This window comes from Callorhinchus milii, unplaced genomic scaffold (genome assembly GCF_018977255.1).
Source record: "Callorhinchus milii isolate IMCB2004 unplaced genomic scaffold, IMCB_Cmil_1.0 Scaffold11, whole genome shotgun sequence".
NCBI lineage: Eukaryota > Metazoa > Chordata > Chondrichthyes > Chimaeriformes > Callorhinchidae > Callorhinchus > Callorhinchus milii.
In genome coordinates, this window is record NW_024704752.1 from 1,009,559 (window position 1) to 1,026,488 (window position 16,930).

General features: G+C 49.2%; 1 protein-coding gene across 2 annotated transcripts in view; it reads right to left on the reverse strand.

The window, feature by feature from the left end:
* Window positions 1–6,912: 6,912 nt before the first annotated feature.
* The window catches only part of tnika (TRAF2 and NCK interacting kinase a), a 53,260-nt gene continuing 43,242 nt past the window's right edge, over window positions 6,913–16,930 (reverse strand). For both annotated transcript variants that reach the window (XM_042338967.1, XM_042338966.1), the window contains 9 exons: window positions 15,419–15,521; window positions 14,764–14,934; window positions 13,892–14,035; window positions 12,127–12,261; window positions 11,594–11,694; window positions 10,751–10,900; window positions 9,951–10,110; window positions 7,891–8,030; window positions 6,913–7,225 (listed from right to left, as the gene is read on the reverse strand). In XM_042338967.1, the coding sequence (XP_042194901.1) occupies window positions 7,142–7,225; window positions 7,891–8,030; window positions 9,951–10,110; window positions 10,751–10,900; window positions 11,594–11,694; window positions 12,127–12,261; window positions 13,892–14,035; window positions 14,764–14,934; window positions 15,419–15,521 (1,188 nt within the window). In that variant the 3' untranslated portion in view covers window positions 6,913–7,141. The remainder of the gene's footprint in view (window positions 7,226–7,890; window positions 8,031–9,950; window positions 10,111–10,750; window positions 10,901–11,593; window positions 11,695–12,126; window positions 12,262–13,891; window positions 14,036–14,763; window positions 14,935–15,418; window positions 15,522–16,930) is intronic.

The window sequence follows — 16,930 nt, forward strand, 5'->3', positions numbered from 1 at the left end:
GTAATATTGTGGTCACTCCATCCACCGCTGTTTGTGTGGCACCGCCGGGCGCAATTGACTGCCGCATTTCGCCCACAAAATATACAGTCACTTATAAAAGTTCCACGCATTAAATGCAGAGTTTTTGTCAGTTTGTTGATAGTTGAGTAAATTATTGGACTGATACTAAACTAATTTGACTATGTTACTTGTCCAATAACAATAATAATAATAATAATCCTTGCATTTGATACAGCGCCTTATCACGTCTTCAAGACGTCTCAAAGCGCTTCATGGAATATACTTGAAAGTGGATTGACTGGGTATTTTGTGGGCAAAACACGGCAGTCATTTGCACACAGCAGTGTTCCATAAATAGTCATGGATTGAGTGACCAAATTTTTTTTGAAGGGATTATTACCACTGGAGCTCTCTAACCACTGCATCTAAAACTCTCTGGAATTGTCCAAAGAGGGTTCGTAGCTCTAGGGAGAGGGTTTCCATTCCTATTTCCATGTGTAGATGGTGTAGAGTTGTCTAAGAGGGGCCTGGATACTCTTAAGCACACCCATGTGGAGTCCTGTAGCTCAGTGGTTAGAGCACTCACTTTGCAAGTGAGAGACCTGAGTTCAATTCCAGGCAGAGGGCGAAACCTCGGGCAAGTTTCCTTACTCCGCACAGAGTCTAATAATAATCCCTCAAAAACCAAAAACAATAATAAATTGGTCATTTTCAATCTACGACTGTTTGTGGGACATTGCTGTGTGCAATTGGCTGCCGCGTTCGCCCACAAATATACAGTCAATTCACTTTACAGTGTGTTCTGTGAAGCACTTTGGGACGTCCTCCCGATGTGAAAAGCGCTATATCAAATGCAAGGATTATTATTATTATTATTATGGTCAAACAAGAAAAGTAGTCAAACATGACAAGGGGTGGGGGGTGGTGGGTGGTGAGGGGGGGAGGGAATTCTGAAAATAAATTGGCCGAAAGGTCACCTTCACTCGGAACCCTTGTGTCATCTTGTGATTGTGTCGTCTCTGACGACATCAGATCTGATCTTGTTAGTTGAAAGAAACATCGTTATCTGTGCTCATTGTAGTTCATTTACACGTTATCTGTCAAAGTCTGACACTATCTGTGTGTAATGGAACAAATGCCTTTGTTGTTGTGATCCCATCATCTGACTGATTTGAGACTCAGACACAGATACTGTAACAGGCTGACTTCGGTCCAGCAAGGTCATTTGGGTCCACAAACTCTGACCCTACGTTTTAAGGACCACCATCTTTGACCGTGTCTACGATCACCTCCTCCCTTCCCCCAGCTCGACATCGTGCTCTGCCACTGTCAAGCACTCTGGGACACTACCCTACGTGAGGGGTGCTGCAAGTTGTTACTGACTTCACATCCTTCACGAGTGATTTTGACGCTGCTTACTACTCGCATGCAGGAAATTACATCACCTGATGGCCCACAGGTCCACCAATCCACGCCAGGAGCTAGAGTGAACAGCACCTCTGGGAACCCTGGCTTCAAAGGATAATAATAATAATCCTTGATGTAGCACCTTATCACGTCATTGAGGCATCTCAAAGCACTGTAACGTTTATTTTGTGGGTGAAACGTGGCAGCAGTGTCTCACAAACAGTCAGATTGAGTGACCAAATTATTATTTTATTTTGAAGGGATTATTACCCCTGGAAAATGATTCTGCCAATCGACTAAGATTACTGCTTACTGCTAGGTAAACAGAGGCGTGGAAGGTTGCCTAAGGTTTCGCCCTAACCGGGAATCGAACCCGGGTCCTCTCGTTTGCATGGTGAGCTCTCCAACCACAAGGCTAAAAAATTGGCTGCCACATTTCAGCAACAAAATATACAGTCAATCCACTTTACAATATATTCCGTGAAGCACTTTGAGACGGCTCAACAACGCGATAAAATAGCAAATGCAAGGATTATTATTCTATGTATTAGATATACAGGGCAGGGCGACTGATCAATTCAACACCAGACAAGTCTGATAGACCGTGGGCACTGACTGTCTTGCAACATCAAAAGGATAAATACTCAACCCAGAGGCAGACAATACTGGAACAAACAGTGTTTACCAATTTCCCCAGTTGCTTTCTTGGCAATTCAAAAGATTGTGAGAGATGGCCTACTCTCCGTCTACAGGGACAAACCTTTGGGGTTTAAAGGAAAACATCTTGGTGTTTGATGCTGGAGATTAGATCCTTGTGGACTACGTCAGTGGCTTGACCTATCGCAGTTTGCAGACAGATAGAAAAATATACCCCACCGAGCCTGCCCTCACACAAACATCCCCTTTAAGGCCTCAGTAGAATTTCAGGGGGAGAAAAAACAATGTGCAATCTTACAGCCGTGTCAAAGCGTCTCAAAGCGTTTCACAACCATTGCCGTCAGTGTCAGAGCTGTGTATCTGTGGACACATGTGGCAACCAGTTTGCACACAGTAACGTCCTACACAATTTTTTTTAAAAATACCTCGCACAGCGCCTTTCACGCCGGGAGCACGTCTCAAAGCTCTTCAAAGAAATCAATACAAAGTGTAGTGACTGTGTAGAGGAATGCAGCAGCTAGTTTTCGCACAGCAACATAGTAATAATAATCCTTGCATTTGATACAGAGCCTTATCACGTCTTCGAGATGTCTCAAAGCGCTTCACAGAATATACTGTAAAGTGAATTGACTGTATAGTTGTGGGCGAAAAGTGGCAGCCAATGCGCACATCAGCGATCCACAAATATCATGGATTGAGTGACCGAAGTTTTTTTTGTAGACGAACCCAGCAGCCAGTTTGTGCACAGCCACGTCCCACAAACCAGCACCAAGTGAGCGAGTGATTTTACTTGGGGGGGGTTCGGAGACCATCTGGGATTTCAGCTCCCTTCTTCCCCCACTCCCCCATACACAATGGGAAATCATCACCTCTGCAAGCATTGCCAGGCTCGGAAAATCCTTTACTTTCTTTCAAAAGATACGCAGGAAAATTCCACTTTGTCATCAGATAAATAACTAACCAGCAATAACCAGCAATGCGTCATTAAAAGCAGAGCAACACAGGGATGGCTACAGAAGGTGATTCAGGCCAAACATACATACCTTAAATGACCCTGTTTATTGGCTGTCAGAGGCTTGTGGGTTGAAACCCCACTTCAGCACTAGGAGCTCACAGTCCAGGCTGATGCTCCAGTGCAGTGCTGGGGGGTAGCGTGTGCTCCCATACATACTGACTCCCATATACACACATGCTCTCACTCGCGCACGCACATCCAAACACGCTTTTGCATGCACACACCCACACGCACTAGCACACACTCACATTCACACACTCGCATGCACACACACGCGTACATACACACAAAGAAATGCATGCAAGCGCTCTCGGACGCACACACACTCGCTCGGAGACTGCAACACCCAGGCTAACCTAATGGTCGCTCACTGCCCGTTTCTGTAACACGGGGTTGCTGCCATGCAGCTTTGTGTTCCATTACAAAGGCTCTATTATTTTGTGCACATTACACTTTACTCCCCATCTCCCCCAAAAATGTGTCCACATCACTAGCGTGAGGATAAACTCCATTCCCAGCCACGGCCGACTGATAAATAAGTTTATTCAGTTATTCAGGTTATTAGATAAAGTGATGTGGAAATATTCTGATCATTCTTCCTTCTCTATCAGCACAGTTTAACAGCACGGGTTAGAGACAAAGTAAAGTTCCCTCTAATAGATTCAAATCAAGTGCAGGTGCCAATTGCACCCTGTGCTGGTACCCGGGGAGTTGAACCTGTGTCAGGAATATATGGACGGAGCCAAGGGCGTTATATTGGAAACCATGAGCCATGGGCAAAGTGCGCCACCTACAGCCCAGGAAGGAAGCTACAGGTTCTAACACTCACCAGCAACTGAAGTTACCTGTGAAGAGCTTAGAGCCATTTCCATGCAAGACACTGCTTCCACCCACACCGTCCGGTCTCCACACGCAACACCCTCTCAAGGGCACCAATGTGGCAACAGGCTATCTGCTCCCCTTGCCGCTGGTTTGAATGACCAGGGATTTACGCTTTGGGCAATGTGTGCTGGGCAGTGTGTACAGGTCACAGTCCCAATGCTCAGAGATATTAAACATGTCCCCTCTTACCCACTAGAGGACTTGATCCCAGCCACTGGCCAGGAAGAGAGGCCATCGCAGCAACCAGCTGGTTCACAGCTTTGCTAGAGGCCATCCAGGGAATGGGGTTAGAGTAGAAGCTCGAGTGGGGAGCGAGCATCAGCACAGACACGATAGGGAGAGAGAGAGAGCAGGGAATGGGGTTAGAGTAGAGAGCTCCAGTGGGGGAGTGAGCCCCAGCACAGACACCATGGGGAGAGAGAGAGAGAGAGCAGGGAATGGGGTTTAGAGTAGAGAGCTCCAGTGGGGGAGTGAGCACCAGCACAGACACCACGGGGAGAGAGAGAGAGCAGGGAATGGGGTTAGAGTAGAGAGCTCCAGTGGGGCGGCGAGCCCCAGCACAGACATTTCAATACAAACACACAGAACAAAAGAATGAAATGTGGTTCCCTCCAAAACAAACTTTATTGTTCATTTTTAGATAAATATCAAACATGGTGATGAGAAATACTCATTAGAAATGCAGGTTGAATCGAGACGATCAAACTCTGGGAAACTCGAACGTTCTCAGCGGAGAATTCACACAAATAGGGGGTTAGAATGTGCAACAGCCCAGACATGTGGACACACCCGGCTGACAGCAATAAATACCCCACCCTCCCCTCACCCACCTACAGCAGTGAACAAACACCCCCTCCCCCTTTGCAGTGTAGGGGAGGGGGGAAAAGAGAAGAAAGAGATTGCAGATTCCGGTGCTCGGAGAAAAGAATTGAGGCCAAATCTCAGCTGCTCTGTCTTCACTGTGTGGTAGTGAGAGGACAGGGAGCACTGGGTCAATGGGGTTGACTGCCCTTCACACTTGCACACAGTCAGACACCCAACACCCCACTGGGACTGAGATCGAGTGAAGTGAGTGGAGGAAATGAAGTATCACCAGGGCAAAAAGAATCACCCATGGGAACACCGCCCCCCCACCACCACCCGTGTTTGCTGCCCGGGCTGAGTCAACGTTCCTGAATTCTGGCTCAGAAGTTGTAGGAAACATGGAAATTTGGGATGTCATAGCTGAGGATTTTCTAGACCTTGGTGTGAGTGGAATTCGAAAGAGAAGCCCGCACCCTGGTGGTCAGCGAGCCATCAGAATAACCCCAGGCTTTCAACGGGGCCCAACCACAAGGCTGGCGAGGTCACCCCTGGGGTCAGATTGCCCAGCCAACCTCACAGCTTACGGCAGAGGAAGCTTTGGGAATTGAGAAGAAATAGAACCCCCTCAGCCCCCCTCCTCCCCCATCCCCACTTCCTGCCCCACAAAAGAAAACTGTTTATCCATCAGAGATTAAGGCCTAACATGCCTCAGCAGCACAAAAACAGACATGTTTAATGACTCCCTTTAAGCCTCTGGCCTCAGTCTGAAACAGGGGCAACCTCTCTGTCCACACCACTCTCTTCCCGTGGGAATGCTGATCAGTGCACCGGGCATCACCAGGAGCGTGGGGGAGAGGGGCAGGCAAAGGTGAGCACCAACTGGAGTTTGAGGGGAGAAAAACAAAGGATAAGTTAAGTGGCTAAAAGCAGTTAAAATAAAAGTTTCCCAGCAGACACGAGAAATCGCTGATAAAACCAGCTACAAACACACACGCACACCACACGTGTTAAAAACGAGGTAGGTTAAAAAAAACAACAGTAATTGTGACAATCAGATTGGATCCCAGCCAAATACAGTGCAGTCATCCAGTGGCACTGACCCCCACTCTACTCCCTCCCCACAACCCCCCCACAGCCGCACTGACCTCACCCCCCACAGCTCTGGAACAGCCGCTCTAACAAACGGATATCAGTGCATTGGTCAACGGACGCACCAATAATAACAATAGTCCTTGCATTTCATATAGCGCCTTATCACATCTTCAAGACGTCTCTCGCGCTTTACAGAATATACTGTGAAGTGCAGTGACTGTGTGTTTTGTGGGCGAAACACGGCAGCCAATTGCACACAGCAGTGTCCCACAAACAGTCGTGGACTGAGTGACTGAATTATTATTACTAATTATTTTCAAGTCCGAATCGGCTTCCCGATTAAAACCATGGGATCGAAGGATTATCCTCGACTCGGCAACTTCTTATATGCTAAAGGCCAAATGGCCACATGCCGAGATCAGAGGGAATTCTGGGCTCAGACCCCCACCCCCCCAACCCACCACCACACACACATTGAACGCAGGAATCTGTGAGGCCAGTGACTCTTGCTAACTTTCATATTATTTTTCGGCATTTGGTTCAGGAAACGATTACAAGACGTTTAATGGGACTGGCAACCTGACACAGCCTGGGGGCTGCCCTGCTCCCCCCCCCCCCCCACACCGCACGCACACCACCACAGCCCCCACATTGCCTTGTGCTTCCTCCACCATTTATAATGTTAGTACAAGTCATTTTTTTAAAAAAAACACGTCTTTTGTCTCCCCTTAAAATCTACATCCATCGCGTGCGTGGTCAGGAGTGATCATCTCAGCCTCTCCTCCCCACTCCCTCCGCCGCACCCCCCCCAACCCCCCACCCCCCCACCCCCCACGTTTAACAAGGAATCCAGCACAAAAGGAAATGCAACAAAAGTGAAGTTCAGCAGGTCGTGGCGGAGGTCGTCAGCAGGACCCCCCTCCCCCCCCCACCCGATCTCTGCACCCATGAACCTCGCAATCCACGGCTCAGAATGTTGACGTCACGTTTCCCACTGGGAAGCCGGAGCCCAGCCACGGCTCATCTGGACACAAAGCTTCTTCCTGATTTCCTCCGTTTCTCACGGCCCGCCGAGATCCGTCGCCAAAAAACACTGACCGACAAAAAAAATCACCTCAAGTTACGGAACACAGGCCTGTCACATCGCATCAGCCTCTTAAATCCTTAATGTCCAAGGCTCGCTCACTCACTCACTCTTATTGTTCTTTTAAAAGGTTAAAATTCTAGTTGCTAACATCCCACAAGTCTGGAGTTAAAGTTCTGAGCCAAGCTGCCGGCTGGAGACTACCAGTTCATCATGGAGTTTCTGTTCAGCGTCATGAAGAAGACCTGGCTGCTCCCACCTGAGCGCACTGAGGCGAAGAAAACCTGGAGACGAGGAAGAGGCAAAGTTACCGGCTGTCCAAAACACCATCTGAAACACCATGTCGTCGAGACGTTCCAAAGCGCTTCATGTGATTTACACACGGGAAAAGTACAGAGACTGTGTGTATTTTGTTAGTAAATGCGATAAATAATTAGCACAGAGAGATGTCGCACAAATGTGGAGCCCCATAGCACAGTGGTTAGCGTGCTCGCCTTGCAAGCGAGATTATTATTATTATAAACAGATGGGGAGGAGCGAGCGATTGTTTGCCACAGGCGGGCAGCGAGTCCTAGCTGCTTCATGAGGATTGAGCGCAGAATTACTGGGGACTGGAGCCTCACAAGTGACCCCTACTGACGGGAAGAGACCTCCATTAACCAGACAACGGATGAGAGGAGACCCAATCGAGAGAAACTTTCTCCCACCTGCTGTTGAGTCAGTAACTATAGGCATTGATTCGAGATCATCACTAAAAATCCCAGCACAGTGAGAGGTTAGACATAATCACGTGCGCACACAGGCCAAAGAGTCATTAGGACATGGAATGCCCAGGGGAAGCAGTTAAGGAGACTGTCTGGGTTGGGGTAACTGTGCTCACGCTGACAGGAAACCCGCTCGACAGCATGAGCGAACGTTCGCAATGAACATACAGGAATCCAAACATTACCTTGTCATTCCGTTCACACAGGAATTTCAACCGCTGCGCTCTCTTGTGCATGAAAACACCGTCCAAGTGTCCAGTCTCCACTGATCGGATCTCGATAGCCTTCTCTCCCCAGCCCATGATCTGACTGGAGTGGATGTACGCTGGAGAGAGCAAAGAGAGTGGTTAACAAATGAATAATAATAATAATAATCCTTGCCTTGATATAGCGCCTTATCATTTCTTCAAGGTGTCTCAAAGCGCTTCACAGAATATACCGTAAAGGGAATTGACTGAATATTTTGTGGGTGAAAAGCGGCAGCACAGCAGCGCCTGACCCACAAACAGTTGTGGATTGAGTCACCAAATTATTATTATTTCTATTTAACTTTTCTCCAGAAGCTCTTCATGGAATATATTGTAAAGTGGATTGACTATGTATTTTGTGGGTGAAACGCTGCATGCAATTAACAACTGGGTTCCCACTTACTGCTAGGTACAATACAAAATTGCATTTGTATAGCGCCTTTCACGTCGGGAGGACATCCCAAGGCACTGGACAGTCAGGAATTTGGACCCTAGCTGGGGGCTGGGATCAGGGAGGATGCAGGGCAGGGAGGGTAGGAGGGTGGCCAAAGGGACGGTCGAAGAAGGGTCTTGAGACATGCCTTGAAGGAGGCAAAGGATCCCAAGGAGAAGGGAATGTGAGATAAGTTCCAAAGGTTAGCGGCAGAGAGGCTGAAGGCTCGACAGCCGATGGTGGGGCTGGGCTGGGCAAGGGACATGCTGAGCAGAGGGAGTGGACAAATTGATATGAGTTTAGCAGATTACAGAGGGAGAAGGAGCAAGGCAGTGGAGGTCCTTGAAGGCAAGGACGAGGATTTTAAACTCTATCCTCTGGGTGATGGGAGTGAGTGGAGCCGGGCGAGAGTGTGAGTGATGGGGTTACAGAGCCTGGTGCAGGAGGACACAAGCTGCTGAGTCCTGGATGATCTGCATCTTGTGGAGGGAGGAGTTGGGGAGGCCGACAAGCAGCACTTTGTCGTAGTCAAGCCTAGATGTGATGAACACATGCATGAGGGTTTCAGCGGCCTGAGGTGTGGGACAGTGGTGGAGCCGGGCGATGTTGCAGAGGTGGGGGAAGGCAGCGCGGGTCATGGAACGGATGTGGCATAGAAAGGACAGTTGAGGGTCAAACAAGACAGCAAGGTTCTGGACTGGCTCACTGATGTGAAGTAGTCATCCTTGGATGGTGATGCTGCCAGTGCCTGAGGTGTGAAGGCGCTGATGGGAGCCAATCAGGAGAGCCTCGGTCTTGTTGACGTTCAATTTTGCTATGACAGCAGTGGGTCCTGGAGTCAAGGGTGGAGGCAGAGAGGTAGAGTTGGGTGTCATCCGCATACATGTGGAAATTGACCCCATGTCGGTGGATGATGTCACCAAGAGGGAGCATATAGATATTGAAGAGGTGGGGACCAAGGATAGAGCCTTGAGGAACCTTGCACAAAATTATGCAGGGGCTGTAGGAGAAACCGTTTGTGGAGACAAAGTGGAGTTAGTGTGAACCACAGGAGATACGCCAAGTAAACAGGTAAGGAGATACGCCAAGTAAACAGAGGTATGTGGAATGAGGAAACTTGCCTAAGGTTTTGCCACCTGGGAATGGAATACCCTACAGGACTCTGTAAATAAATAGCTCAGGCTGTGATGAGAGGACGGTCAAACTTCTCCACCTGAATCTTCTGTGTGATCTTGTAAACCAGAGTCTTTTGTTGGTGAGTTGGTGAATGGGGTGGCACATGGTGAGGGAATACTCTCAAGCAGAAGAATTGGGGGGATGCAATCTTGTCACTCAAAGGCTCGTCGGGGGTTGGAATTTATCCCCATGAGCAGCTGCTGAGGCCGGATCAATAGTCGTTGAGAAGGGAATGGATGTGGCGGTGACAGTGAGAGGATGTGGGGGTGTGCGGGGAGAGAGCAAGGCAGTGGGATTGATAATAAAGGTGATGGCACGAGGAGCAGCGGGCTGGCCTGGGGGTTGGGGGGGGGGGGGTGGCCGGATGTTTTGTGCAACTGTCGCTCACCGACACTTGTGGGCATCTCCCCCCACTGCAGCACAATGTCCTTGGTGATGCGGCCGTATGTGTTGACGTAGACGCCTTCGTCCTCATAACACACTAACATCTCCATCCCGTCCGTCTTGGGCAGAATGATCAGTGCGTGAGGAGTGATGTTCCCCTGAATCTGAGGTCAGAACCATAGGTGGGATGGGTGGAAAGTAAGCAACCTTCAAAAAACATTATCAACCCAATATCTCCCACACACATCGCTCCTGCTCCCCACGCCATGGTTACATGCCATGCCCACTTCCAAACCCCTCTCTGCAACTTGTCTACCCACCCAATAGACTGTGTTCTCTCCGCCCCCACCACACACACACACACACACACACACAAACACTCACAGTAATTTGTGACGTTCCTTTCTTATCCCCTGAGAATAACATTCCTTGAAATGTGTTTCCCACACCTTATCGTCAAAACATCTCAAAGCGCTTCACAGGATTCACTGTAAAGTGCAGTGACTGTATGTTTGTAGGAGAACGCGGCAGCTGATTTGTACTGCACAGCGACGTCCCCACAAACAGCTTGAAGTGAGTGACCACTTTTCTCTGAGGGGATTATCAGGGGTGTAAGGGGATGGTTCAGGAACACAGCGGAATAAATGGCCAGCACAAGACGGAATTCTGGATAGGGCAGGAATTCTGGGCCGGGATGGAATAGGCCGGACGGAGGGTCTTCTTCACCCCGGACCTCTCGTGATCTCACAGCAAACGTGAGCCGCGGACACAGGATGAGACAGATGTCATGAAGATCTCACTTACGTGTGATGGGACGTAGATATCGTAGACGTTTCCGGAATCAACATCAATGACGTGGAAGCCGGTGTGTGAACCGTAGATAACCTTCAGCCTCTGTCCCTCCTCCACGGTCAGGTCCACCAGCAACGGCCGGTGCTGCAGCTCTGTGAACGACTGAAGCCCAGAGTTTATTCACTTATTACTTTAATAATAATAATCTTTGCATTTGATAAAGCGCCTCATCACATCTTAAAGACATCTCAAAGCGCTTCACAGGATACACTGTAAAGTGAATTGACTGTATTTTATGGGTAAAACATATGTTCGTCACTCAGATTCTACTAGATAATGACACTAATTCCTATTGTAAGTTTCCTCTTTACACACACCATGTCATTAGAAGAATTACTATAAAGATAGTAATGTAGCCTGTAGCTTTGTGTGTGAGACTGAGGATGGTCAGCTCAAGTTTGTGATACATCAACAGATACCTTATTAATAATAGTGAATTGACTGTGTGTATTTTGTGGGCAAAACGCGGCAGCAAGTTGCACACAGCCACATCCCACAAATGTCATGAACCGAATGACCAAATTATTATTTTTTTTTGGAGTGATTGTTATGCACAGAAAAGCGATCTGCCATCGTCTAACAATCAGGTTCCTACTTACTGCTCGGTGAACAGAGACGTGTGGAGTAAGGAAACTTGCCTAAGGTTTCGCCTCTTATGGGAATCGAACCCGGGCCCTCTCACTTGCGAGGCGAGCGCTCTAACCACCGCACTATGGGACTCCAGTGTTTATAGGAATCAAGGAGTCTTGCCCCCCCCCCACCCCAACCAACCCCCACTTCCTGGTCTCTTCGCACCTTGAAAGCCATGAACTTGTGGTAAGGTTTAGGGGCCCAGGCGTAGATCTCCACTGCGTTCTTCAGAGCGATGACCAGGAACTTAATCCTCTCGTATTTCACTGGACACACACCAGCACAAGTTAGCGTGAGAGAGGGCACAAGAGAACACGCGTATGCTAGTGTGTGCACAAGAATGACAGTGTGTGTGTGTATGAATGAGTGCATTACCATGAGTGCGCGAGTGAGATTGTCTGTGTTTGCGCCCAGCGGAAGCGGCTATTTAGGACTTCCTCTTAGCAACATGACATCTCAAGGCCACAGTGTCTCTCTTTCCACCCCCGTCCCCAGACAGTCAACTGTTCTGTGAGCTGACATCCCACACCCCAATATCATGTGTGTGTGTATGTATGTATGTATGAATGTGGTGTGGTCTATGACTACCCAGTAATGGGGTGGGGTGGGGGTTTGGTGGTTCTATGACCCAGTAATTAATCATTCATTTAGATCCTGTGTTCGATGGCGGGCGCTGGGCGGAGGTGTGGGGGACGTACCGACTTTGTAGTGTACACATCCCTCCAGGTCGCCCACTGTGGTCCAGCCCTGCTTCTTCTCCACCTCGGGGTCATTGTGCAAGATTCGGTTTTTGAGCCAGGACAGGTAGTAAACTCTCAGCTTGTTCTTCTTACCTGGGGAACCACACACAGGGCATCGTCAGCACGGGGAGGGGTGTGATGGGGGGGTAGTGCCGAAGGCCAACATCAATAAACCACACTTAACAGCGCAATGGGTCAAGTCTCTTCCTGCTCTTCGAATTCAAGATCCTCATCCTCACCTACAAGGCCATTCACGGCCTTACTCCCGCTTACCTCTCCGACCTACTATCCCCCTACTTACCTGCCCATACCCTCCGTTCCTCTGGCTCCGGTCTGCTCCACATCCCCTGCCACAACCGCCCTACCATCGGTGGCCAGGCCTTCAGCCTCTCAGCCCCGAGGCTCTGGAACTCCATCCCCCAGTGCCTTCACCGCTTCCTCCCTTTCCTCCTTCAAAGCCGGTCTCAAGACCTTTCTCTTCAACCGTGCCTTTAGCTCCCCTCTCGGCGCTCATTCAGAACTCTGCAGTTCGTGTACTGTCCCGCACCAGGCTTCGCGACCACATCACTCCCACCCTCGCCCTCGCTCGCCTCCACTGGCTCCCCATCCCCCAGAGGATCGAATTCAAGATCCTCATCCTCACCTACAAGGCCATTCACGGCCTCGCTCCCTCCTACCTCTCCGACCTACTATCCCCCTACTTACCTGCCCATACCCTCCGTTTCTCTTGCTCCGGTCTGCTCCACATCCCCCGCCCCAACCGCCCTACCATCGGTGGCCAGGCCTTCAGCCTCTCAGCCCCCAGGCTCTGGAACTCCATCCCCCAGTGCCTTCGCCGCTTCCTCCCTTTCCTCCTTCAAGGCCGGTCTCAAGACCTTTCTCTTCGTCCGTGCCTTCAGCTCCCCTCTCGACTCTCTACCCCCTCCTCTCTCCCCTCCTCTCACCCTGACCATTCCCCCCCTCCTCGCTCCCTCCCTTCCCTCCCCTCACCCTGACCATTTCCCCCCTCCTCGCTCCCTCCCTTCCCTCCCCTCACCTTGACCATTTCCCCCCTGGACTCGGGTCCCGACCAAACGTCCTCCCGATGTGAAAGGCGCTCTATAAATGCAATCTTGTTGTTTTTGTTGCATAAATGCAATCTTGTTGTTGTTGCTCCAAGACACCATCCTGCATGACGGATGCTATATGCAAACGGTTGTTGGTGCTGATCACCATGTAAGAAAGGACAGGAATTATAGACTATTACAGCACAGAAGGAGGCCATTCAGTCCATCGTGCCTGTGTCGGCTGTTTGGAAGAGCTACCCAATCAGTCCTATTCCCCCGCACTCTCCCCATAACTCCTTTTCGAGTATCTATTCAATTCCCTTTTGAAGTTGTTATTGAATCTGTTTCCACCGAACCTTTCAGACAGTGCAGTCCAGTTCCTAACAACCTTCTTGTGTAAAGAATACTCTCTTTGTTTCCCCTCTGGTTCTTTTGCCAATTATCTTAAATCTATGTGCCGATTACCCACCCCACCTGCCAGTGGAAACAGAAGCTGATGTTTAAGGGTGAAATAGCACAAGGGCAAAAGGGAGAGTGCGGAGGGTTGGCGCGATAGGAGGTTTAGGAAGACATTTGCCAGTTTTATGTCTCAAGGTAACCGCCAAACCCGGCCCAACCAAATAATAAATCCTGGGCAAAGTTCTTTGTCCGTCTCACCGCAAGGGAAGCACCCTCACCGGAGATGGTGACCAAGATATTGAGTCCTTCCAGCACGTCCATCTGGTGGAAGCGTCGGCGATTGATGAGGTTGTAGACCTTCCCTTGGCCACTCCTGTCCAACAGCATCAAACCATTCTCAGTCCCCACCAGCAGGTTGACCCCTAGAGCAGCAGATTGCCAAGAAGAGAGAGCGTCTCCATATTACACAACAACAACAACAAATTACATTTATATACGTCGGGAGGACGTCCCAAGGCACTGGACAGTCAAGGATTTGCACCCGAGCTGGGGATTGGGATCAGGAGGAGTGGAGGGCAGGGAGGGTGGGGGTACAAGGGTGACCGAAGCCAAGGTCGAAGAGGAGGATCTTGAGGCAGACCTTGAAGGAGGCGAGAGGTGGGGGGGGGGTGAGGCAATGGGTCTGTGGGAAGAATTTCCAGAGGGAGGAGGGGAGAAAGGCTTAAGGTCCAACTGCTGATGGTGGAGTAGGTAGGGTGTGGGAAATACATCAAATTATGACATGGTTTGCTCCATTTAACTCGGGGTCAGTGGAAATTGATTTTAAAAATATCAGCGTCTCAATGTTCTATGATGTTTGCCGTATTCCGAAAAAAGATTTTTTAAGGTCAATTTTACAAGGTTTCAAAAGTAAATAGCCGACTTGTAGGTCACAAGGTCACAGCGGATGTCACTTCCTGCATATCAATCCTCCACAGGAAGTGACCTCATGACGACCCATCCAATCAGCCATTTCTGTAGTTAAAAAAATTTATTTAATAACAGACCGAAATTTTATCCATTAAAAATTTGTTTTTTTCAAAAATAAAAACAGGTGGAGGATGTCCCTGGGGGTGGGACGGTGGGAGGCAAAATAAAGGTGACGTCTCACCCCAGAGTGCGGCACACAGGATCTCGGAATTGAAGCGTTTCTTGTACTTGCGGATCTCAGGCGTGTCACTGTGTGGGCGGATGTTGGTGGGGTTCACGTTCACCACGGAGATCTTACGAGCCTCGTTGAGCTTGGCCTGTTCCTGACGCAGCACTTCAGTGGAGAACATGACTGCAAGAGGCAGAACCAGAGCGTGTAACGTGTCAGAGCATCAACATGATTTATAATAATAACAACCTCGGATTTGATATAGCGCCTTATCACAAAGCACTTCACAGGATAGTTGTTGGTCATCGCTCTGAAGAACGCAGTGAGGATCTGTGCCTGGGCCCCAAAAACCTCAACACAAGTTCATGTAGTGACTTTGTATTTTATTGGCGAGACATGGCAGCCAATTGTTCATAGCAGTGTCCCACAAACAGTCGTGATTGAGTGACCAAAATTATTTATTTTTTTTGGAGGGATTATTACTCCCGAAAAGCAATCTGCTAATCGACTAACAACTGGGTTCCTACTTACTGCTGGTAAAGAGAGATGTGTGGAATAAGGAAACTTGCCCAAAGTTTCACTCTGCCCAGGAATCGAACCCAGGTCCTCTGGCTTGCAAGGCGAGTGCTCTAACCACTGAGCCACAGGACTCCACAATGGTGCTCACCTGCTGCCGACAGCTCCTCCTCACTGCCAGTGGGTGACGTCTGAAACACTCTGGGGTCCACGAAGGGAGTGAAGGAGGATTTGGTGCCCGTGCCCCGTCCAAACTGTAAGACAGAGAGATTCCCATTAGAGTTTCTGGGACAGCCAGGTGATCACGGCGGGGGATGGGGTTGGGTAGGGGGAGAACCAGGAGCCAGCCACAAGTCCACAGTTCTAATTTGCAGTATTTCTTGATAAGAAATTGCATTAGAATTCCCGTCGTTCTGGATCTACATAATATCAGAACGGAATCACCACCCACCCAACCCCCACCCCAGGTCCGAGTGTCGAGGGAGATTCCCTGTTCACACCCCTCAGTTTGTGTCAGAATCCCGTTAGGAAATATCGAAAGTTAGACTCCGGGAATCTTCATCAGTTGGTTAGTAAAACGAGGAGAGAGAGAGAGAGACAGAGAAACAAAGAGAAAAAGATATGGACAGAACAACACAGAAATTTGCATTTTTGTACACTTTATGATGTTCACATTTCTCAAAGCACTTTACAGGCAATTACTGAGGGTCCTGTCTACGCTGCTCAGATGGACGTTGAATCGACTCCTCTTTTAAGGCCCGTCTCAAGAACTTCCTCTTTGACTGCACATTTGGTCACCCTCTCCTCCCCACCCTCCCTGCCTACAGCCCCCCCGATACCAAACCCCCAGCTCGGGGGCAAACCCTAAACTGTCCAACGCCTTGGGACATCCTCCTGACCTGAAAGGCACTGTGTAAATGTTATTTGTTGTTCTTTTGATGTCCAACATTATTGGAAAAGAGTAGGAAGTGTCTCCCGGTGTCCAGGCCGATGATCCCAGAGATAATCTGGTCACTCACCTCACATCTACCACGTTTGCCTATGCTAAACACTCACTACATTCCTGAGTAATTACCCGTGAAGCTCTTAGACAAGGGACAATGTGCTGACGGGATAAGAGTAAAAAAATCCAATTTCTGTCTCTTTCTGAGCCACTTTCCTACCCGTTTCCCCAAGAAAACTGCATTTAAGGGGTGAAAATTGCACCCAGCGATGGTAGTTTGCGCAATGCAGAAAACTATCCAAAAGTCACCAACTGGTCAAACTGCTATTTCACCATGTGATAATTATCCCAACGCAAATCGCATTTTTCTGCCCAACATTCTCCTAACCGCACTGTGTGTGTCCAGCCTCCAGAGACGGGGAAGCCACGGACTATCCAGCAATGGATTGCTCTCAACTGTCAACCAAGCAAAGTCACTGGGTGAGGGGGGAGCCCAACATGCACACACTCGCAGCTTTGGCAGGGGGAGGTGGAGGGGTCAAATGTGCTACGTTTCATACGATAATCATCACAAGGAATTATTTCTGAAACATGGCAAATTTCACTCCCCAGATTGCTCCGTCCAGCAACATGGCACAGAGCTGCCTATGACAAGGTGGCCGGGTGGGGGGGGGTGTGGAAAGACAACAGCAACAATAGAAAATCCTGGTCTCCTGAGAG